This window comes from Priapulus caudatus, unplaced genomic scaffold (genome assembly GCF_000485595.1).
Source record: "Priapulus caudatus unplaced genomic scaffold, Priapulus_caudatus-5.0.1 Scaffold498, whole genome shotgun sequence".
NCBI classification, from domain to species: domain Eukaryota; kingdom Metazoa; phylum Priapulida; class Priapulimorpha; order Priapulimorphida; family Priapulidae; genus Priapulus; species Priapulus caudatus.
Window position 1 is genome coordinate 32225 of NW_014577559.1, and position 22696 is coordinate 54920.

The 22696-nt window shown below is 46.5% G+C and overlaps 3 protein-coding genes across 5 annotated transcripts in view; 1 reads left to right on the forward strand and 2 right to left on the reverse strand.

The window, feature by feature from the left end:
- Positions 1-157: 157 nt before the first annotated feature.
- On the reverse strand, positions 158-16869 carry LOC106811037. Its single transcript, XM_014814555.1, has 11 exons — positions 16800-16869; positions 15243-15311; positions 14898-14951; positions 14483-14566; positions 13911-13999; positions 13590-13660; positions 13271-13370; positions 13006-13060; positions 11600-12369; positions 267-3146; positions 158-165 (listed from the first exon to the last, which is right to left on the reverse strand). Exons 2-11 carry the CDS (start codon positions 15305-15307, stop codon positions 158-160), a joined length of 4176 nt encoding a protein of 1391 aa, XP_014670041.1. The 5' UTR covers positions 15308-15311; positions 16800-16869.
- Positions 16870-16956: 87 nt separating this feature from the next.
- On the reverse strand, positions 16957-22115 carry LOC106811044 (nitrogen permease regulator 2-like protein). Of its 2 annotated transcripts, none has more exons than XM_014814561.1 (10): positions 21994-22115; positions 21223-21314; positions 20917-21085; positions 20510-20618; positions 20014-20150; positions 19321-19455; positions 18895-18988; positions 18605-18725; positions 17882-18036; positions 16957-17648 (listed from the first exon to the last, which is right to left on the reverse strand). In XM_014814561.1, the coding sequence occupies exons 1-10, from the start codon at positions 22111-22113 to the stop codon at positions 17581-17583; spliced, it is 1200 nt and encodes a 399-aa protein (XP_014670047.1). In that variant the 5' UTR covers positions 22114-22115; the 3' UTR covers positions 16957-17580. The 2 variants fall into 2 exon arrangements, with proteins under 2 accessions (XP_014670047.1, XP_014670048.1); XM_014814562.1 differs by having other exon boundaries at positions 16960-17648; positions 22030-22115.
- A 222-nt stretch (positions 22116-22337) lies between these two features.
- The window catches only part of LOC106811045 (isoleucine--tRNA ligase, cytoplasmic-like), a 20302-nt gene continuing 19943 nt past the window's right edge, over positions 22338-22696 (forward strand). The window contains exon 1 of one of the 2 annotated variants that reach the window (XM_014814563.1): positions 22338-22437. The gene's annotated coding sequence lies outside the window, so the exon portion shown is untranslated. Of the gene's footprint in view, positions 22438-22494; positions 22572-22696 lie in introns of those variants that run through there. The other variant, XM_014814565.1, reaches the window with a different exon arrangement.

The following is a 22696-nucleotide window of genomic DNA, read 5'->3' on the forward strand; positions in this document are numbered from 1 at the left end:
ACTTCCTTCTCCTGGCAATGCGTCGGTGGTGCCTCGCTCCCTGCTGCATCTTTCTTCTCCTGGCAACGCGTCGGTGGTGCCTCGCTCGCTCCTGCGTCTACCTTCTCCTGATAATGCGTTGCCTGTCGTCGTTAACGTCACCGTCGTGCTACCATCGTCAGTGGCCTTCCCGGAGGTGCGACAGACGCTCACGGATTTCCCCGTGCTTTCTGCCGGCGTAGTGAAAAGCGATTTGTCGCTGCCGTCGGTCGGTTCCGCCACCCTACATCCACTTCCTGTCGCTCCACTCGTTTCGCCAGGACAGCGGCAATGAATCTTCGCCGTCTCGACGACCGTTGTGCTGCGAGTGCTGTGGTGTTCGCTGTCGTTGCTTTCACTCTCCGCGGAACCACGGGAACCCAGCTGTTTCTCCCGCTTCGTGTCTTGGTAGGCAGCGACGAGCGAGATCGGAAGCGACGGCGGGGTGTCCGTTAGCGCGTGGCGATCGTTCTCGTCCCCCTCCCGTCGCCGCGCGAACACGATCGGCTGCCGCTGGTCTGTAGACGGCGTCCGCACGCTTCCCGACACAAACTCCTCCGAACGCTGGCTCGCCGGCGGCGCCGGTCTACGGGAGGGTTGCCACGGCGACGACGCCGCGCTGCCGCAAGTGTCGCCGACGACCAAGGTGTCCGGCACGACGCTGACTGACGAAGACTGCGACCGCCTCTTGCGTAGTCGCCGCTGCGGCGATCCGCCCACGTCGTTCCCGTCCTCACCGGTAGAGGGCAGCAGCTGTGTCGCGTCGGAGTCGGCGGGGGGAGCGCTGCCCGACGATGCGGCCAGCATCACGATCTCTGTCATGTCGAGCGACTGCGCGGCGATCCCCTCCAAGCACTGCGTGTCGGCACCGAGGGTGAACGTGCCGCGCCTCGCGGCGACCTCCGTCGACCCGCGCGTGTCGCCGTCGTCATGGCGACACGGCCGCGCGTCGAGATGCTGGCTGCTCGCGGCGACCTCCGCCGACCCGCGCGCGTCGAGATGCTGGCTGCTCGCCGCGACCTCCGCCGACCCGCGCGCGTCGAGATGCTGGCTGCTTGCGACGGGCTCGCTCTCATGCGCGTCGCCCGCGGCGAGGCAGGACGAGCGTTTCGCTGCTGCTGCTGCTGATGCGACCCACGTAGGAGGAATAACATCCGGGCTGCCCTTACTTCCTGAATCCCCCGACAAGGTCAGTACGGGGATGCTTCCGATGGGATCACACTGCGAGGGTATTCGACACGAGAGGTCCGCACGTTCTGCTTGAGAGGGCGCCACAGTCGCCGTCAGCACCTGAGCAGGTTGTTCGATCTCGCCGAGTTCGCTAGGAAGTGCCAGGAGCGATTGCGAAGGAGGACTCACTAGCAGCGGCGACGTGTCGCACGTCTCCATTATGACGCTCCCACCGCTCATCCCTGCACCTCCTCCCCCATCACTCCGTGCGTCGCCGTGGCGACCGCATGTGGCATCCTCCGCGTCGCCACGGCGACCAGCCGGCTCCGTGTCGCACGCCTCGATGCTCGCCTCCCATTCTGCAGAGGGTGGCGACGATTTCGGCAACCCGCGCAGAGGCCGCTCGCTCGCACACACACCAGGGGGTGCTTGCGGCACCGCGAGACTTAACCGCTTCACCTTCACGGGGAAATCTCTCGCCATCTGCTTGCTGTGAGACCAGTCAGCAGGTGGCGCCGGCGGGCGGCTCCACGATTCGTCAATAGCAGGCAGCTGTGGTGTCCCCTGAGCAGGCAGCTCTGCCGCTGCGTTGCTTCCCTCTGCCACTTCAATGTCCTCGTCGTCGTCGTCGTCGTCGTCGCCGTCGTCTGAATAGATTACCAGTCTTCCGCGATTGCGCTTCGATCGTCGCGGCTCCGACGAGTCGTCTCTGTCGGTTACGACGTACTGTTCGCTTGTTTTGCACCTCGCTTTCTCGCCGGCAGGGTTTTTATCGATTTTGACAAATTCGACGACACCGTGCCGCCGCATCTTCATCTTTGTCTGCGTTGTCGCGACCTTCGACGTCACGCACGCGACCTTGGGCGGCGGCGTCTTCTGACTGTTCGGAAACGCATACGGGTCATCGGCGTTGTTGGCCCCGCGCTCGCTACATCGTGATACATTCGCCTCCTCCTTCTTCTTCTCCGTCGCCTTTCTCTGCTTCGATTTGCTTCCCGTTCGAGAGGCCCTCGCTTTCTTCTTGGTCTGCCCCTCGACGAACGAACATCGGTACATCTCGAGGCCTCGTGGCGCCCTGTGGTTGCTCCTGCCGGCGTCGCTTGCAGTGGCGGCCCCGCGATCGTCGCAATTTGGTTTGGTTTCGTTGCCGTGGCGACGACGCTCGCGTCCGCGTCCCCGGTCGAGACGTGGCCGACGAGTGACACTCGACTCCGTACCTCCGGCAGCATCTGATGCAGGGCGCGCCTGCACGTTGCCGTTCAAGACTTTGCGGGCCGGGCTCGTTGCCGCACCTGTCCGAGACATTGTCATCTGCACGGCGTTGGTCACGGCATCCATCTCGTCGTCACGGCAACCAACCGGCTCGGCGACGGTCACAACATCACTCTCGTCGTCATGGCGACCGGCGTCTGGCGCAGCGTCTGTCACGGTCTCGTCCTTGTCGCTAAGGCAACCGACGACCAGCGCAGAGTCACCAGCTGGTTGCCAGTGAATCTGCGCCACAACGCTGACGCGCTCGTCTCTCTCGGCGAGATCGTAGCAGACTCTTCGCTCTTTGTTCCGGCATGCGGCGCGCGACGTGGCAGCCGTGGCGTCGAGGGTACGAGCGCGTAGCTCCTCCTCCTCCGTGTAGATGCGCGTGAGCTCGTCATCGCGTCGGCCAGCCACGGAGGACCTCCTCCTCGCGGCATTAGCTCCCGCGCGGCCCCGCGCGTAAGATCTCCCGAAGAGACTCTGTTGGTCACGCTCGATCGCCTCGCTCGATCTCACGCCGCGCCTGGAGGATACCGATTTCTTCTGTGGTCCGGTGACGTCTGCCGCGTCGCCTCCACGTGGATTTCCGTTGTCGTCGGGTCCATACGTCGGAATGTCGGTGCTTATCTGATCCCGATCTATTCCGGATGTAATATTCTGATCCCCGTTCATCCCAGATGTAGTATTCTGATCCTGGTCTATACGTGTCTTTCCCGACCACTGAGCAGCCGTGTCGCCCCAGCGTCAAAGTTAACCGTACTTCTGTGTCCGTTCCCCGGGTCGAGAGACAGCGTAGCCATTGGGACGGAGTCGTCACCTACAGAAAAATCTGGCGGGACGTTGGCTAGAACCTCCGTGATTTCGACATCCTCGTCACACCCACTGAACGTCTTTGGTTCATGTGCGGAGCCGCCGGGTGCCGACGGATTTCCTGTCGGGATGACGTCTTGGGTTTGTCGTCTTGAATCCACCCCTGTCAGATTTGCATTGGTGTTAACAAAAAAGTGAAGACTGAAAAAAAGGGTTCGATGGGGGGCCAAAGCTATGGATTCTGTGCAATATAAAACACATTTGGTGATATTTCCTGATAATTTAAAAAATTTATAAAAAAAAAATTTTGGAATTTTTCTCAATACAGAAATCCATCTAACACCCATGGATTTGTTACCTTCTTTACTCCTTCATGTAAATATACGTGTAAATACTGCAACAAAAACTTAGATTCTGTAAATCACGATTACTTGGTTTGTGGAGCACAATGGAACTACAACGTGCAATGATGAAATGTGCTCATTCCATTATATTAATTAACATATACGATTGGCCAGCCAATACAGTTCACAAACCAGCCATAGACGGGCTATAAATTCCCATTCGTTACCTGAAGGTAGGGCAGACCGTTCTTTGTCCCGTGACCCGCACGAAGACGGATGTCCAGAATTGCTCCTGGACGACGTTCTGACCATCTGTAAAGGTGACTTCATCCTGACACCGGGGCTCAAGAGTGGGGCAACACCACGAGGGGTCTGTCCGTCAACTAAAATAAAAAATTGTTAACGCGTAAATTCGCGAAAGGTTACGTAATGCAACGTTCTCAAACTTTTCCCCATTTTTTTTTAATTAAACAAGCTCACCGAGTTATAACCCAGTAAACTTTTTTAATAAAAAACAATATAAAAAATATTAATTAAGGTCATTAATTAATGTCGGCTTGACGTGTTGAATGGCAGATGAAAGTATCATGCACACACCTGCGGCAGGTTTCTCCTGCAGCGGCGACTCCCACAGAGAATGGTGAGGAGACTCCCTGCTGTTGCCGCGCGTATTCGTTTCTGCCGCATCACCGTGGCAACGCATCGCGGCAACGGCTGTCTTAGCATCTTCATCCAGGAACGTCCAATCAATCTTCGTCTTGAAGCGACGAGATCGGTGCGGCGTACGAACCGGAGACGCGGGTTCGATGTCGAGATTGTCATCGACAGTGCCCTCTGTTGGGCTCGTGGCTAGCAGCCGCAGGGAGATGGCGTGCGCGAGCTTGCAGCTGGGCGACGCGGGAGACAGAAGAACGTCCTGGCTGGCGGCGATAACCGCCACGGAGGTGCCGCCTCGACTCGAGAGTTCCATCATCGGCAACTCTGGGATTACGCCGCGAGGCGTCCCGCTTAACGATCCCGCGACCGTGACGGACGCCGAGCCATCTGGGGCCGCCTCCCTACCGTCGCGCCGGGCCGCTGAAAGTTCACTGCCGTCCTCCTCGGAGCAGATTCTCCTCTCCTCCTGCTCCCCCGCGCGCGACTTTGCCACATGAGCCGCCCCACACAAGCGCCGCAACGCCACGTTTGTGGGCGGAGTTGGCGACACGACAAAGCTCTCGCTCTGCATTCCGTCGGCGCGTCGCTCGCTCGCGCCACCAGAGTGCGCTCCTACTGCCGGCTCTTCGCCCGCGGGGGGTGGCAGTCTGGCGAGGCCGCGACGTGTGGCTGACTGCGGGCTGCGTAGCCGTCTGCGGCCGCGCACGTCTGGACTTCTGAAGCTGTCGGCATCTCCCCGCTCACTTCTCGGTTTCTCGTCCCGCCGAGATCCGACGTGGGTCTCCTCTGCGACGTCGATCGGTGACGACGCGCCGTCCGATGCACAGACCTGACCTTGTGGAGACTGCCCCCGGGCAAGCCCTCGCTTCATCGCTCCCCCACGACGGTCGTCACCAGACGAAAATAGGACGTCGTCACTGACGCGCGAACTCGCGGGCGTGTCGCTCCGCCTCCCGTCGTCGTCACGGCAACGGTCGCCGTCGGCGACGGAGCCGTCGCCGCTGTTCGTGCCGCGCCGGGCGGCGGGATGCTCGTTTGTTGACACCTTGTCGCGGTTTGACGTCCGTTGGATTGATCGCCCGAGACCCGACGACGATCCGTCCCCGCTATCGCCGTCGCCGGTCGCACTCACAGAGGGCGCTGCGCGTCGCCTCCCCGACCGCGTGAGCGACGGACGTGTGTTGGCGCCCCCTGTGAGGCGTTTCGGTTGCACTGTCACAGATAGTCCAGCCGCGTCGTCACTATGACATCCGCTATCTGTATCGATTGCCAGCGGCGTGCCCGCCTCGCTCCCAGCACGCTGCTGGAAACCGCTCACGTTCCTGGCATCGTTGGACTTCTGCGGGATTTTCTTGTCCGTCGCAACAGAGAGCGGCCTGTGAGTTGTCGTCGGCCACAGAGAGTGGGCCTGCTGGTTGTCGTCGCGATGAGAGTGGAACCGTGGTTGTCGTCGCAAACAGAGGAGCAAGCATGTGGTTGTCGTCCGCACACAAGAGAGCAGGCTGTGGATTATCGTTGCAAGCAGAGAGCGGCGCATTTTGTGTCGTTGGGGCGGCAAGGAGAAGTGGCCCTGTAGTTGTCATCGGCGAGCGGAGAACGCCCGGTGGCCCTCCACTCGACGGAATGGACCCGTTGGCTGAGACTCGTGAGCTGACGAGCCATATATGCGCGGTGGCTGCACCTAGCGTGACCCCTCCTCGGGAATGCTCGCGCGAATCGTCGGGCACGACGGCCACACTTCGCTATCGCTCGTCTCCTATCTCGCTGCCGGCCTGGTGTGTCGGCAATGACACTTGTCGTGCGTTGGTCTTCCTCAGTGTGGAGAGTGGTTCCCAGCGGACGTGTGGCTCTCCCATGCCTTATCCCGCGACCAGAACGCCTTTCAGCCGCTTTCCAGCCAAGCGTCTCTTTCCATAAGCGCTATTCCGGCAACATCACTTTCTTATCGCTTTTCAGCCATGTCGCCTCTGCCATCCACTTTCCGACAACATCACTTTCCTAGCACTTTCCAACGCCATGTCCGTTCGGGCATCAACTTCCTGTTCGTTACTTTTGGGGGCACCTTGCTCGCAGGAATGATGTCAAATCATGGGTTGCATTCCGGCAGTGTTGCTTTCAATGGGTCATAGGCGGTGAGCCACCTTCCAGCCGCTCCTCACGGGAGAATGCGTTTGCATGAATGACTATCAGAAGACAACCAAAATAGACGCTACTGGCTCAGTTGTGAAACACCTCTGCAGCATCTTACGTCGGCTGGGCAGAGCAACAATGAAGCGGTCAACGATACGCGGGAGGAGGAGAGCGAGAGAGGGCTGGAAAACAGATACCTCTTCCGTATCCGGGACTTATTCTCGACCGTTCGACTGTTCACCTAAAGGCGCAAAGGACAAAAAAGTGTCGAAAAAACATAAAAAGTGGCGAGCGACATGATACGTATTCATTAAATCCGATTCTAAAATGAAATATCTAATGGTAGAAGAATTTGAACTGGGAGACTAGGCAATTACGGATGCAGGACAGCCTGTACAGCATCACTCGAGATGGATGAGATTTCCACACTGGTTCATCTCATTAATACAAGATCTTTATCATAATCGAATAGAAGGATGTGAGTCATCGAAACATCAGCAGCAGAAATTCATGAAACGGGGACTTCCACTGCTAACACACCACAGCTCGAAACACGAAACGCAGCCGCAATGTGTAACACACACAAACTTATAGAATGCACACTACGATCAACCCTGCCCCCAGAACGCTCCATAGTCTGACCCTGCAACGTTGGCTGCAGTCCCGTGGCCAGTCGGCGTAGGAGACACGATTGAAGTGGCTGCGCCAGCAGTTGGCTCCTGTAGCATCTTCATTGCTCTCGTGCCAGCTTGCCATATTCACTCATCCAACGTTTCCTTTTGCTGAAGAGAGGATACGCATTTCGCATATATACGCATATACTTACCACGCTTTAACGTTGTACGAATAGTGATTCTCAATTAAAAATGAACAGTCGTGAGTGAAATGTAAATTTAATTGAATATTAATTTTCTTTACGTGCTAAACGATTTTAAAAAACATAACTACATGCACAAACAAAAAGATATTATATTTATGATATTGCATAAATAATCATTTGCGCCGATCAGGAGGTCCTGCTTGTGAAACGCAGTTATCACAGCTGAAAGGTTTGCAGTACGCTAACCTTGTGAATCGATGAGGCTCGCTTTGGAGGAGAAAGGACTACACCGAGTTGAGATTCACATGGCCCTCGTTGCATGCAGCTCATTCTCATCTGCTCACATGTGCAAAATAAAATTTTGAAACACCGTGAGCGAAAACGCCAGCTAAGACCGTCATCCGAGACTTGTCAGCCAGAGGGAATACTTAATATCAGGGGTGAATCAATCAACAAATTTCTCTCATATAAGATTGTCAAATAATGACAAAATTTGTCATTATTTACCCTGTTTAATTTATATTCATAACATGGATTTAAATATGCAAGTACCCCTATTTAATAACAATACGTAAAAACTGAAAATAAATCAATATTTAGAAATGAAATCAGCAACCGATGCGCGCACGTGCCACTGAAACAGCACCAAAGAAGGATGCACGCACCACAACAGCCTAGCACAAGCACCACAGGGGCCTTGACACCACCTAACAGGGGCTTTGACGCCACCACAGGGGGTCTGTGCACCATTGAGAGACACAACATCTAATTTACAAACATCACGAAACAATGTGCAGCAACGCCACAACTAGAGCTTCTGCTATCAACCTTTCAGAGAATGCGAGCATTCCACGCTCCCACGAACGCTTCGTATTTCTTAGCATGCTTACATTCTAGCCTGCTAGTGTCTCTGCCGATGTCACCTGTAAATGGGCCAGCAAGTAGCATTCACTCTCTCTGTGTACGTCGATCACGCAAAATGCCTCGGCATTGCCGTCAGCGATAGAACGGTGGTCAAACGGCAAGGTGCGTTATGTCAAGGAAAAAGCTCCGTCCTGTGGCTCCACGGCAGTGCGTTCATTAAAGACGAAAGCATCTCATCTTGTGCTCAACGGCAGGTGCGTTCGTTAAGGAAAACAGCTCATCCTGGTGCTCAACGGCGGGTGCGTTCGTTAAGGAGAACATCTCATCCTGTGGCTCGACAGTGGGTGTGTTTGTTAAGGAGAACAGCTCATCCTGTGGCTCGACAGTGGGTGTGTTCGTTAAGGAGAACAGCTCCATCCCTGTGCTCGAAACAGTGGGTGTGTTCGTTAAGGAGAACAGCTCATCATTGTTTTCAACAGGGGGTGTGTTCGTTAAGGAGAACAGCACATCAGGATCTTTATCATCGGGTGCGCTTAATGAAGAGAATGGCCTGTCATGTCCCACGTCGCCGATCACAGGCCTATTTGTCGGCGTTTGCGCGTGTGAGGCAGACTCATCGTCCCCTGGTGGCCGCTGATATGGGAGACCCAATGCAGATTACGGTACCCCGCTGCATCTGCCTCTCTCGCCTGCCCTCCCTCATGCTACCCGATGGGTATCTACATCATCTGACACTATCACCACCTCTTCTTCTGACTCTATATCAGTTTCCATATCTTTCTAAATGCTCTCTCCTGCTCTGTTTGCCCATGGATAGCCATATTTTCTAATGATCTCTCCTCCTCCTCGACTTTCCCACCAATGTGGTCATATTCCAACGCCGTTTCCTGTTCGTCCTCGATCTCCTCTGCCTCACCATTGCTGTCTATGTCGGAGGAGGAGACCGGTAGATTTCGTCGTTCCTGGCATCGTTCATCCGGCGCGTCAACTTTGAACGTCGCGACGCGTGTTTCTAGCGAGCCATCGTCATTGTCGTCTCGGCACTCCGCGTCGCTCGTCGTGTCACACATCCAGAGGCGGCGACTCGCGCCGCGCCGCACGTCTCCCTGCCAACCTCTGCCATCCGCTGCGACCTCTCACGTCTCTCCCAACCACTGAGCGATCGTGTCGCCCCAGCATCCGAGTTAACAGGTACCTCCTGTGCTTTCCCCGACCCCACTGAAGACGCGTAGCGTTGTCGCTCTCAGCATCTCAGCAGTTTAACCGTACCTCCGTGTCTTTCCCTGACCACTGAGCGATCGGTCGCCCAAGCAGCCGAGTTAACGGTACCCTCCGTGTCTTTCCCGACGCAGCTGAGGCGATCGTGTCGCCCAGGCATCCGAGTTAACCGTAACCCCTCCGTGTCTTTTCCTGACGTGCACATGACGATCGTGTCCGCCCCAGCATCCGAAGTTAACCGTAACCTTCGTGTCTTTCACCAGACCATGAGAGCGATCGTGTCGCCCGCAGCATGCCGAGTTAACGGTAACCACGACTGCCGTGTCTTCCCCTAACGCACTGAGCGATCGTGTCGCCGCAGCAGCGGAGTTAAACGGTACCGTCCGTGTCTTTCCCCGACCACCTGAGGGCGAAACGTCGTCGCCCGACAGCTAGCCGAGTTAACGGTACTGGTCCGTGTCTTGTCCCAACCACTGGAGCAGCCGTGTCCGCCCCAGCAATCGGCGAATAACGGTAGCCCCCCGTGTATTTGCACCGACCACATGACGATCGTGTCGCCCAGCAGCCGAGTTAAACGGTACCTCCGTGTCTTTCGCCGACCATATGAGGATTAAGATATAACACGCTTCACACGCACTTCACTTCATCAGGCCCTTATGAATGATTATTATGTTTCTACCGATATAGTCTATAACAGCCAATTTTTGCTTAATAGCAGAAGATGGACGTGGTTATCACTAACCTCAGATACTAGATGACCGGCCGTCCAACTAGCTTCGACCCAGCCATAGGACACCAACCACTTCCCTCCCGCAATGGCCTGAAAGTACTTGAGTGTTCTCTCGCAGACACGCGGGGAACCTGCGGCAATTAGTAAAAAAAGCTCAGTGTATGTCTATAACTTTGTATACGAACAATCACAAGCGTGTATTATACAATGGCATTAGCAGCTTATGCCAGGGTTGCGCTCCTTACTTGCTGTGGTGCCTCTGAAAATTACTGACTACACCAACAGCAATAAAACGACGTGGCAGCTTAACTTAGTTCACCTATCTCGTCAAAAATCCAATGTAGTGTATGTCTATCTCTCTTTGTCCAGCGTAAATAACTTCTTTTTATATTACGAGACCATGATAACACTACTGTATACGGTGTATAATACGCGGTGGTTTAGTTTTCGCGAATTTCGCGAACGCGTCCCCGACCGCAAAAATAACAACACGCGAATAATTCACACCGAATAATACCAAATAATTCACAATTTACTGACCGCAAAATTAACCACTCGCGAAATTGTCCATCAAGTATGAATTCGCGAAAAATATCTGTACGCGAAAAATATAGCGTATACAGTAATTTGAAGGGAACGTCTGCATCGGTGCGCAAATATCTCTGATTGAACCAAGGCAACACTTGTGTTGCTCTAGACAATTATAAGCTCGACCCCTGGGCTACGTACCTGGCACAGTGTTGACGATGATGTGGGTCGCAGCTGGTGAACAGCGCGATGTGAATCGCGCTCCTTCTCTCCTCGCCAGCATCTGCAGGCTCATCTACATGGGGTAAAAAAAAACACGGCTGAGCGTCGACCTTCGACATTCCACGTACTAGCCATTAGTTGTCTTTAGTAACTTGCCCTAACTTGTTGCAGAATCACAGAGCAGCGACGTAGTTATTCACGAACATCAGACTGAGATTGAAGTGCATTAAATTACAAAATCATTACAGCTATAATTATTGTCATGATGATGACAATCATGACGAAGGCAAGGAGAATGACAACAGTATTAAAAACACTGCTGCTACTACTGCTGCTACTACACTATCACTCCCATTACGTCCACCAATACAATTCTAATAATACTAATGATAAAAAGAAAGAAAAGGAGAAGAAAATAAAGAAAAAGAAAGAGGAGAAGAAGAAGACAAAGAAAATGAAGAGGAAGAAGAAGAAAAGGGAGACAAAGAAAAAGAAGAAGAAGAAGATGAAGAGGCAGCACTATTATTACTGTCAGCATAATTTGTAGTACTCAGCTGTCTACTACCATTTGGTCTTTCTTCAACCCTGTCGGTACAAAGCACAGCAGCTCTTGTTGTTTAGAATTCATGCCCGGCGATGCGATAGGACTCAGTCTGGTCGTCTGCAGGCCATCGCTCGGATACTGAACTGCCTTCGCCACGGCAACTGCCGCGTCCCTCGGTCCGAAGCTACGCTCTTCGCCCGAACCGCGTTTCGTGTGATCGGTGAGGATTAGTGTCCGTGCGTCAGCCTCCGTGTGGTTGCCATTGGCAACAGAGAGTGGCCTGTGGTTGTCAGACGCAGTCTCCTGATCTCGGCCCATCCCGGACGTGCTCTTTCGCGGCTCTGGCTGGCTCAGCACGTCCAACGTGAATTTCTCGGCCTCGGAAATCTCAGCGACGAGCCGTCGCAGCTGCTGCTGCGAGTCTTCCCCGTCGCCGCACCCGTCCTCATCCCTCGCCGCACGCTTCGACGTCGCCGCCGCGGAACGCCTGCCGCGAGAGCCGTTCAGATGTTTCTTGACGGTCGTCGGAGTGCGCTGGCTCGCGGGAATCGCGCCGAGGTCGTGCTGGCCGGGCACGTCGGCGTACGCCGAGTATCCGTCCTCCTGCGCCGATTCCGTTTCCACGGCGACGCTGCTGTCGTTGTCGGTTGACTCGACGCGTCTCGGCGCCTCGCCGTCCCCACGCGCGCTGCAAGCTCGCGGCCGCGCTTGTTGTGTTTTCGCGGAGTGCGGCGAACGCGTCGCTTGCTGCTCGCCCGCCGCGTCGAACCACTGAAGGCTCTGCGTCCATTCGCCGTCGCCGTGGCAACGCGCTCGTCGCGGAGACGCGGGATCGCACTGCGGCGGCACGGACGACATGACGACCTGGCTTTGGTTCGTCAGAGCAACATCCTCCTCCTTCTCCTCCTCTCTAGCTACTGCGTCTGGGAACCCTGCAGTGTCCCTGGCACCTTCATCCCTCAGTCTCTTTGCTACCGGAGACGCGATCGCAACGTCGGCGACATTACGCCGGTTGCTCCGACGCACGCGTCTCTTTCTTCTGGTGACGGGAAATCCAGATCTACAACAAGCATTAGAAATAATAACGACACCGTCTTCAAGTAATCGAAACGATTCATTCTAAGAGGTTGTTGGCTTTAAGTAGAATGTTAGGTGAGAACTATTTAACAAGCCTAAATTATATAATAAAAACTGTGCTTGTTCAAAAAAACGTGTAGGGTGAATAAGACCTTCTTTAGAACCAACATCCTTACCACACCTACATATAATTAAATGCAAATTTGAATAAAACATTTTCAGTTTTTTTTAAAAATATATCATAATTTAGAATTTTTACATAGAATATGCTTTTTAAATGATGCGTACACAAACCTCTTATATCATTCTATTCCTTGACTAGCTGACCCCGTGTAAGAGTATATGACTGGTTTTCCAATATGTAGGTTCTAGATTGATAAGTTATAATAGGATGAACTCTATTTGGAGACTAGAAGGCATTAATAAGTTAGGCATGCCACTAGGAAAATTCACATGCTTTTGTATTGAGACATACTACTTGCCTAAACTGATTTACAGATGAGGTGATTCTCAGATTTGAAATTTTAACAAATGCTGCACCATATTGTAGACACCGAACCATAAAGATTACGCTGGTATAAATTGATAAAAAAACAAATATATATATGTAATTTCAAACCTTATATTTGTGTTTGTAGGCATGTATTTGTTTTCCTCATCAGCAGTATCAGCATCTGTAGTAAAAAAATCAGCTAGTAATCTCTAGTTACTAATTAAAGTGCCACATGTATCTACTAGCACAAGTAACGAGACTTCAATATAGTAAAGAGAACATTAAAATACACACTATCGTGACAATGATCATAACTCAGTGATCATGTAATGTAAAACAAAGTACATAATTTAGGTTGAATGTATCATTAGCAAATACAAGCCACAATGACCTGGCTCAATGTAGACAGGGGTCTCATCTTGCAACCTTCTTCGTTTTGCCTTTTGCACATTTGTTCTGTTCTCATTTAACTGAGCAGCCACGGAGTCGACCTGTGAGCATCACAACAGACAGGCAGAAAAATAAGTGTTGATACAATTTCATTTCAAGAATAAAAATTGCACAAATAAAATGCTTTATGACACATAATGACCATTAGTACAATCTATACTACAGCTGTAATCACTGCTAATTCTATGCATGTTATTCTAATTCTACAATTTTTCTTTATATTTTAAATATTAGCAGTAACCATGACAACATGAGCTCACATTAGATATCCTCTTCTTGTTGTTAGTCTCCTCGGTTGCAATGGCCAACAAGGCAGTTGGCAATATCAACCCTGTGATCAATTTATTATCATTGTTAGTATCAAATTTTCTCCGCATTTATTCCCTAATTTCTTTGCATAGTTTCACCGTCTTACCATTGAACTTTTAGTTATATATTGCATCATGTATTATGTTTTACCAAGTATATGTATTTATGATCTAATATTGACTATATGCTGAAGTTGCTTGTCATCAAAACATATCATCACCATTTCCTTACATTAGATTTTTCAAACGGACACATAAGTATGGTTTTGCTACCTTCAATCCCAGTATCATTCTGTACAGCAGCTGCAATCTCTTGCACAGCCTGGGCTATCTTTCCTAGTCGACACGCTTCCCGTAAACTTCTGCATTGTGCAAAACACGTCAACATGTGAGCTCACACATACGTATTTATGGTATCCTGCAACCACTTAAATCCTACCATCAAACATATTAGGTACCTGGTTGTTGTTCAAACAGCAAACATTTATGTGCTGTGAAAGCGAGTAAATTTTGGCAAGGGTTTGTAAAGATTTGCTGTAAAACGACCCTCCGTGTCAATTTCATGACATATTAAAGGACAAGTAAGATTGGAAAATTTGATATCATGCCCTCACTGCATTGCAGACACAACTATATGTCCATTACAAAGGTATAAAACACATAGATTGAAACAAGTTGTAATTACAATCATGAAGAATATAGCACAACATTTTTCTTTATAGAAATGAGAGGGTTCTATATTCATCAAGAAATTTTGGAAAAATTGGAATATGCTGCTCCAACTACTACCAGTTTTATAGGCTCTATGGCAGCCAAATTAATGCAGAAAATAACCACTTCCTTACCGTTTTGTTATGGGTTCGTTGCAGAGAGGACAAGAGCAGATTTGTCTATTCTTCCTGCAAGACAATGCTTTCAGGAGACAACCCCTACAACAAATAAAATTGAGATAACATTTAACACAAAACAATATGAGTAAAAGTGATGCAATGAAATTTATTAGAAGTTTTCCCATCATTATTTGCAGCCCATACCGGATACTTTCTTACTAACAATTCCAGTCTGCATCTAGTCACCTAGCATACACAAACCGATTGTTTCGGTGGTTCAATAAAGGTCTAAGAAATGGATGACAACGAAAGAGAAATAACTCCTAAACTATGTGCTAATCATATGCAGCAGATAAATGAGGATTCAGTTATTATATGATATAATTACGTAAATTCTACAGTAGCTGGGAGTATTTGTATGAAGTGGTACCTGCAGAACTGATGGTCACATCGTGTTGATACAGGGTCATTTAGCAACTCCAAACTGAAAGATGAAACCACATTGTAAGTGTATAAGTTTAACTAGTGTTATTAACTGTCAGAGGTATGTATATGGGCTTAAACTCATGTCAAGGTTGAGAACTTTTGCTTGCAGCAGCATTTGCAGTGCCATATTACATAGTGGGAGAGGAACTTTTTTACAGTAGTGAGCATGATTCCATATAGGCTAAACTATGACAAATTTATACTAGCAAATTTACCCTCTTGATGTTACTGCAAATAATATCACTGACACTATGCTAAACACTTGAAATAAATTAAAATTTTTGCATACCATATTGCACACTCCAAACTCTTTTGCATTAATACAATGCTGTTTTGAACCTTTTGCAAATCCATATTCCTGTAAGCAAATGAGAGTAGACCACAGATTGATGTAAAGGTAGAGAAATACGAAATGTAAATAATGGACGTAGTCACGTAGCACATCAACATCATCATCCTTCCTCGATTTCTACTACTACTAGTACTAGTAGTAAGATAATATAGGATCCTATATTATCTTACTCCTGCTAGTACTAGTAGTAGTACTACTACAGTAAAACTGGCCTAAGGATAGAGAACATGGGTCCCAATAAAACCAATGTGCCTAAACCTAACCCTAACCATAACCCTAACCTATTATATTGATGTAATATTATTTATATTGTCATTATTGATGTAAATGACATTGGTTTTATTGGGACCCATGTTCTCTATCATTGAACCGTAAAACTCGCATAAGTCGACACTTTTGGGACCAGCATATTTGTGCCGACTTACGAAAATGACGACATACGCGTAAATCGTCATTTTGTCGACTTATATGTAGGGCTCCACACACTACGTCAGTTCGCGCCACATACATAACAGACATGAAACAATCGGGTCCGTACATCAATCGACACTGCTGCTGGCCTAGCTCTAGTACTATAGCCCGCGGATCGCTGCCGCAGGGCTATAGCACATTCTGCCATAGATGTAATCTAAGCAAATGGTCCAACTGATGTGACCAAAAATTTATCCCCAAAACGTAAAATGATCGGGCTTTTTAACACTTATCTATCAACATGGACATCTCACCTATCTTTTTGAACACTTTCACAACTTTACACAAGGTATTTATGCTGTTATTCCTCAAAGTCTTAGCACTGAAGAGTCACGCGTGCACACATAAGCAGAGCAACCGAATTTGAAAACAAAACACCAGTAGTGCTAAGACTTTGAGGAATAACAGCATAAATACCTGGTGTAAAGTTGTGGAAGTGTTCAAAAAGATAGGTGAGATGTCCATGTTGATAGATAAGTGTTAAAAAGCCCGATCATTTTACGTTTTGGGGATACATTTTTGGTCACATCAGTTGGACCATTTGCTTAGATTACATCTATGGCAGAATGTGCTATAGCCCTGCGGCAGCGATCCGCGGGCTATAGTATAGTACTAGAGCTACTGCTGGCCATGATAACACACTAATTGTACGCACTAGCGGCAAGCGCGACACACGCTGGCTATCTGGTCAGTAGGTGAAAGAGAGACTGAGTATAGAAACATTAAGAATTTGGTAATAAATAGATTTCGTATTTACTTAGCATTATGATTATATTTTATTGAAACGCTTCAAGAATCAAGTGCCTGTGTTCAGTGACGTCGACTCAGACAGTGATGTCACTCAGACAGTGTACTGTAGTCTGTAGTGTAGACTGTAGTCTGTAGACGTATATAATCACTCAGACTCTGTGAGTCCATCGATCGTTACTGACTACTGTCTAAGTAATCCAAAAATGACGTATAATTATTGTGCCTAATAGAACTAATTATACTGGAAATGAATTAAAATAATTTCTTTCCTACCAGCAGGAGCAGCAGTAACAGATATTGAGATAAGTTTTGATTTTTCCCGCCACGAAATGGAAAATCCGATCGCTTCAAATGTTGTGAAAGCGCTACCTGTCGGTACTTTTATGAATTAATAGAGCTCTAGAGCGAGTATCGTGTACGTTGTATCTTGACGCTCGCTCTTATTTTTAACACGGCACGAATTCTTCGCGTATTGAAAACACCAACGTGTTTATTAGCAGCAATATTTAGCAATAATATTTACAATTTTTACGATAATATTCTAACAAAAGAATATTCTAGATAGTAGATTGTGGACTGTAAATGTAAGTCTGAAAGGAAGGAGATAGTCTTTTTCGTTGATCAAATTAACACACCAACACTGCATGGTATCATAAAATATATTATGACATCTTATCGCAAGTGAAATGTTTTATGTACATATTTACATTACAAAATATGTTATGAGAGAGTAATGCGGGCCATATAATATATGGATAACTCAACCTGCTAACATGATCTTATCAATTGCAGGATATGATGTGTATATATACACGATGCATCACAAGTATAATTACTACAAATTAAAGCATTATTCCACTGACAAACATTATTATCACAATTTGATTTCATCTGAAATATATACAATATGTACACTATTCGTAGAGGGTTTTCATCTTCAATCAGCAGGAATATGCAGGAATATATGACATCATACACACTGTTTAGAAATTGCTTCATAAAATGATTGAAGTTTTCGAGAATGACTTGAGACCATGCAGCCACACATTGGAGTTTATTTCCAGCAGACAACAATGGTTGGATCATCTTCTATCATCTCGTCTAACACGCTGTAACTTAGCCCTGTTGATACAAAAAACACACAAAATAACCAACTAAAAATAACAAACGAGAAGAAAAAAATCAGCATTTTACATCACCCTGTTATAGGCATATTTAAAAAAAAACTGTATTATTTTTGCATGAATAGTTTACATTAACAGCAATAAGTATATTATCACACTCATACCTGACAAATATGTTCGGACTATATATAGTTAAATAAGCACAAGTCCAAAACGCGTTATATTTTTTACCTGTTCGGCAGCATATCTCATCGTAGTGATGTTGTCCGTTGAGCCAGCGAGAAAGGAGTCGCAGGTTCTGTGAGCCTGGCTCATTTGTTAACAGCACTGGGTATTTGTGGATCCGTCGTAGCAGGCCATGGAGAACGCCGAACTGGATGAGGCGCCTGTAGCAGATAGAAGCAACATGTGCATTATATATTAATATGACATATACAACATGCCAGGAGTAATAATAAATTTGCTCTTATTAACTCTTGGAGTAAATAAAAGCTTTATTTTTGGAATGGTGTCTTGCACACACCTTTGTCTTTATTCACTCCTGAAGATATGCATTATATATTTATATGGCATGAACAACATCTACATAATCTATTTCTCCATGCATTTTTTTTCAAGAAAGGTATATTATGAAGTTGAAAACATTGACTTTTTTGAAAAATGAGGATAAAGTTTGTTGAGAGGCAATGTTAATGGATGCATTTATAAAAGGGAGGTGTGTAGATCTATGCATATACAGTCAAACCTCTATGTCTGCTTACACAGGTTTGATTATAGTGGACCCCATTGACCCTAATTTAAAAAAAAGCAAGTATAGCCTAGAGTTTCTATAGTTCAATTCTGGATATAACTTTTTTAATAGCAAATGATATCAATACGTCATATGGATCCAGTAAATAGGGGATTAAATTAGTATTTGGCCCTATGATTATGATTAGGATTAAGATCATTCACCTTTCGTCCACCTTTAGTTGCTGGGGGTTATGACGTGCACACCAGTCCTTAACAGGGGTGCCTGGTCCAAGGCTACAGAACAGCATGAAGATATCACGAAAACAGGGGAAGCCAAGCTGACCTGAAACAGCAATTCCACCATATCACATTTAGGTTTAGAAGCTACAAGATCTGCATTGCCTTGAAAAATGAATCTCGCTGCATCAAAAACTTAGGGTCTAATTTCACAGGCAATGTTATAAATTATTATTTCATTCCAAAATATCTGCCTGGCAGTTGGAACACTGTACCTGGTTTGGCGACATATTTATTGCACTCATTCTGCAGATCTCTGTCTTGTGCCAATCTGTTGATTTTTGATGTCACAGTGTAGACATTGGAATACTGCCAGAAGAAATATATAGTTTGAATGCAATCCTACTGCAAAACGCAACAGCAGTAAATTGCAACTTCACCAAGCAAACTGCTTTAATTCTCTGTTTATTTTCCCACTCACCCCACATAAAGCTGATCACAGTGGGGATTAAATATAACTTTGTTTTATTTAGTTTTAAAACCTGCAGACCCACAGACCATGCATGCTGCTCATCATTTAATTTTTAGTTCCACACCCTACACACCTGTCTGACTACACTAGGTATCATAACATATTAGTTTGTGATTATTCACACGTCTTGACCACAGTCGGCTGCATTCGTTGAATAAGAATTGTCTACCTGGAATATTGGCAATAGTTTAATGATGCCGTAGTATAGCATGTTCTGTAGGCAGCTCTTTACAAGGCTAATGGCAACATCACTCTCGACTGATATCCGCGCCACATGCCGCATCCCATCAATATACGGTAGTATCTGCAATGCAAGGATAGCGTAATCAGTTGGACAACCGTAAATAATTTCATGCTTGCAATAATAGGGTCCCATATTATCAGGGGAAGAATTAAGGGAGATGGTGGGAAAATAGATAAGACACTGTTTTGCTATTTCTTGCACTACATAATACAGTAACTTGGATATACAACCAAGAAGATTGTCCTCTCTTGATGTATTTAATCACACAAAAATGTTTGCTATAATAGGCAAGTTCTCTGTAACAGATACTAAATAACCTATATTGTAAAATACAATATACAAGTTGTGACAGATATTCTTACAATATGTGGAATAAGTGAGATTTTAATTAGATGTGTCGATTTTTTGTGCATCACTCGTGCATTCACAATGCTATACATAGTATTCCCAACCAATATATATATATATGATAGAGTGCATATTCCATTTTATTTTGATGCTTGTTCAGTTTATGATATATGAAAGCTGGGAACAGAGTTTAAATTACGTCGATGATATGCACCAGTATCCAAGTGTTTGATATATTCAGCTAGCCAAAATGTGCCATGCCACTCAAACCTGTTGTGTTGTGAGGTCCCACTGGTGAGAGTGGAAGGAGTCGCACTGCACAGTAAAGATGGGAACGTCATACATATGCACCTCTCCTGGGTTGTTAATAACCAGCAATGTCTTCAGATATATAGTTGTCACCTGGTCTGGAAAATCCAACAGCACAGTGTAAACACATGCTAATGCTTAGTCAGGTTAAAAACACTCGAACAACGGTAATATAGTGATGTCATTTTGCATTATATTCTTTAAACTTTATTTCATAATTTGGTTAAGATATTTTTGACAACCACTCGTCCTGTTCGAACTAGTTTAAAAAAAGTTACTCACTCTTTTTTCACACAAACCCCCCCTCCCCACTGCAGTGCTTTGTTCAATCTCCTATTTACATCAAAGTTACTCATCCTCCACTTACTAAATTTACTCGCAGAGTTAGTTCATCTCTCACTTGTAACATGTTATTAATTTCTCTCTCTCTTTCTCTCTCTCTCTCTCTCTTACTTACTAACTTCCACTGCACAACTTCCTTGCTCGTTCAGGTCGGTGAGGATCTGGGCCATTATTCTCGGCAGTGTTTGTTTGCTCTCCTCATTGGATAGAAATCCACTCTCTCTCTAGGAAATGCACAGTGCATAAATTTACCAGCACAGCACAGTTACATTTTATAATTTGCCACATTAGTCTATATCGTTGATAAATTAGGAGATAACAAACTACTTTTAGTCTTTTTTTAAGTTTACCATGCAATAGGAGTTGAAAACAGCATATTTCTATTTATCTGGCTGTTGATTCCTTTCCTGTTTTATAACAGTGGCTGCAAATGGTTTATGAGAACTATTGTCCAGACCCCATGCATAGCTAGCAAATCTATAACATTACAAGGTAGGCTATAAAAACAATTATTATAGCAACCTCTAAAGAGACCAGATATCGGGAGAGTTTCCTGACTGGCTTCTCGTAAGGTCTGCTGTTTGCGAGTCCATCAAATACAAAGCACAGATTGAAGATGAGTGCATTTCTTGCATACTTGGGATGATCAATGCAAACTGGACAACCCATTATTTTTTTGCCAAATGCGTTCCTGCAACAGAAAATAAAATAATTATATTAGAAATTCATTCGTACAAAGTTATAAGACACAAATTACATTTAATTATATAGCGTGATGACGAAATAGGTTAACATCATTGATCATTGATGAATGATGGCTTAACTTACGACATGATCAGTCTGCCTTGCAGCTGTGGTTTCGTGATGATGTAGATGTGAATGGCATCGAACAGCTCCTTATCTATGTAATTTTCTGGAAACTAATATTAAGATTAATTATAACTTATAAGAATGATACCAAATTCAACAGTGAGTGTCACCATAGATATATACAACACATATGTGTGTTGTATATATCTATGGTGTCACCGAGTGTTACTGTGTCAGTGTCACCATAGACAATCATAGTGATAGATGTCACACAGTTAGCTCTAGTACTATAGCCCGCGTACAGTTGCCGCAGGCAGTTGCTGCAGGCCTGCGGCAATTGTACGTGAGCTATAGTACTAGAGCTATCACACAGTAGTCAGTACCACAGGCACTTGGACCGTTTCAATAATAAAATGATTGTTAATAAATACAACTTGTTAGTACTAGACCTACCAGTACCAGTACCAGTAGCTCTATATCACTGTGTATTTGTGCACGCACAATGCCAATGGCGTGCGCGCTATGTGTTGCAGCAGTGTATTGGACGGTGTTGAAGTGAAGTTATTAGGTCAAATCAAACATTAAGACTATTACTGGTACTGGTACTGGTAGGTCTAGTACTGACAAGTTGTATTTATTAACCATCATTTTATTACTGAAACAGTCAAAGTGCCTGTGATCAGACAGTACTGTACACAGTAGTAAAATTACTTTAGTAAACAATCTAAAATGTAGGCATTCGAAATCAATAACATTTATAATACCCTAAATTTTAGATGGGTTACTAACATCTAACACGTAACGGACATAAGCATAAAGACATGCCTGGTACATTATTTTTGGACCAGCTGTAGGATGAAATTCACTAAATAATAAGCATTCAATTTTGCTTTCCTTGGGGGCAGCCATGATCGCCTGATCAAAACTAGAATCGCTTCTTCAATGTCTGTGAGTATGAATATATACGAAGATATAATCATCCAGATTCATAAGTTAAATAGCTAAATAGAATAGTGAAATGCAAAAAAATACTATACTAGCATTATTTTAAATAGTCTTTTCTGTATGGAAAAGCATAGCAAAAATTGTATTAAACGGAAGTGACATGTTTTACGTACATCCCTGTCATCGCATGTTCCGGTGCCGGTGCCAATCTCGGTCAAATGAAAATTTCATCATACTCATATAAAACAACACAGCGTTGTCGTGGCTGTTATATACTGTCAGATTTGTGTAAGACATCTTACGGCCTCTCCATATTATCACATTTTCATTTGGAAATTAGATTTAAAGTGTCAAATTCTGTACTAGACCTTGTCGTGTTGTTCGCGTGACGTGTGCCGTGTGGCAGTGCTGCAGACTGCAGTGTAGAATTTGTGCATAAAATGATAAATGATAAACATATGTCATGACAAAAATATGAGTAGCTGGATTAGATAAGTATCAAATAGAGAAAGCGGAGTAGAGATAGACGATACGTTGCGTAGAAAAT

Bases quoted from the DNA above. Each gene is read 5' to 3' on its own strand.
- LOC106811037 (XM_014814555.1), bottom strand. From the start codon at position 15,307: ATGGATTTGCAAAAGGTTCAAAACAGCATTGTATTAATGCAAAAGAGT. The intron at 14,567-14,897 runs GTACCACTTCAT...TATTTGTTGTAG, and splicing joins TGTGACCATCAGTTCTGCAG to GGGTTGTCTCCTGAAAGCAT. The intron at 14,000-14,482 runs GTAAGGAAGTGG...TGCACAATGCAG, and splicing joins AACGAACCCATAACAAAACG to AAGTTTACGGGAAGCGTGTC.
- LOC106811044 (XM_014814561.1), bottom strand. From the start codon at position 22,113: ATGGCTGCCCCCAAGGAAAGCAAAATTGAATGCTTATTATTTAGTGAA. The intron at 19,456-20,013 runs GTTTGAGTGGCA...CTTGCATTGCAG, and splicing joins GGGACCTCACAACACAACAG to ATACTACCGTATATTGATGG. The intron at 17,649-17,881 runs GTAAAAAATATA...TTGTATCAACAG, and splicing joins TGAGATATGCTGCCGAACAG to GGCTAAGTTACAGCGTGTTA.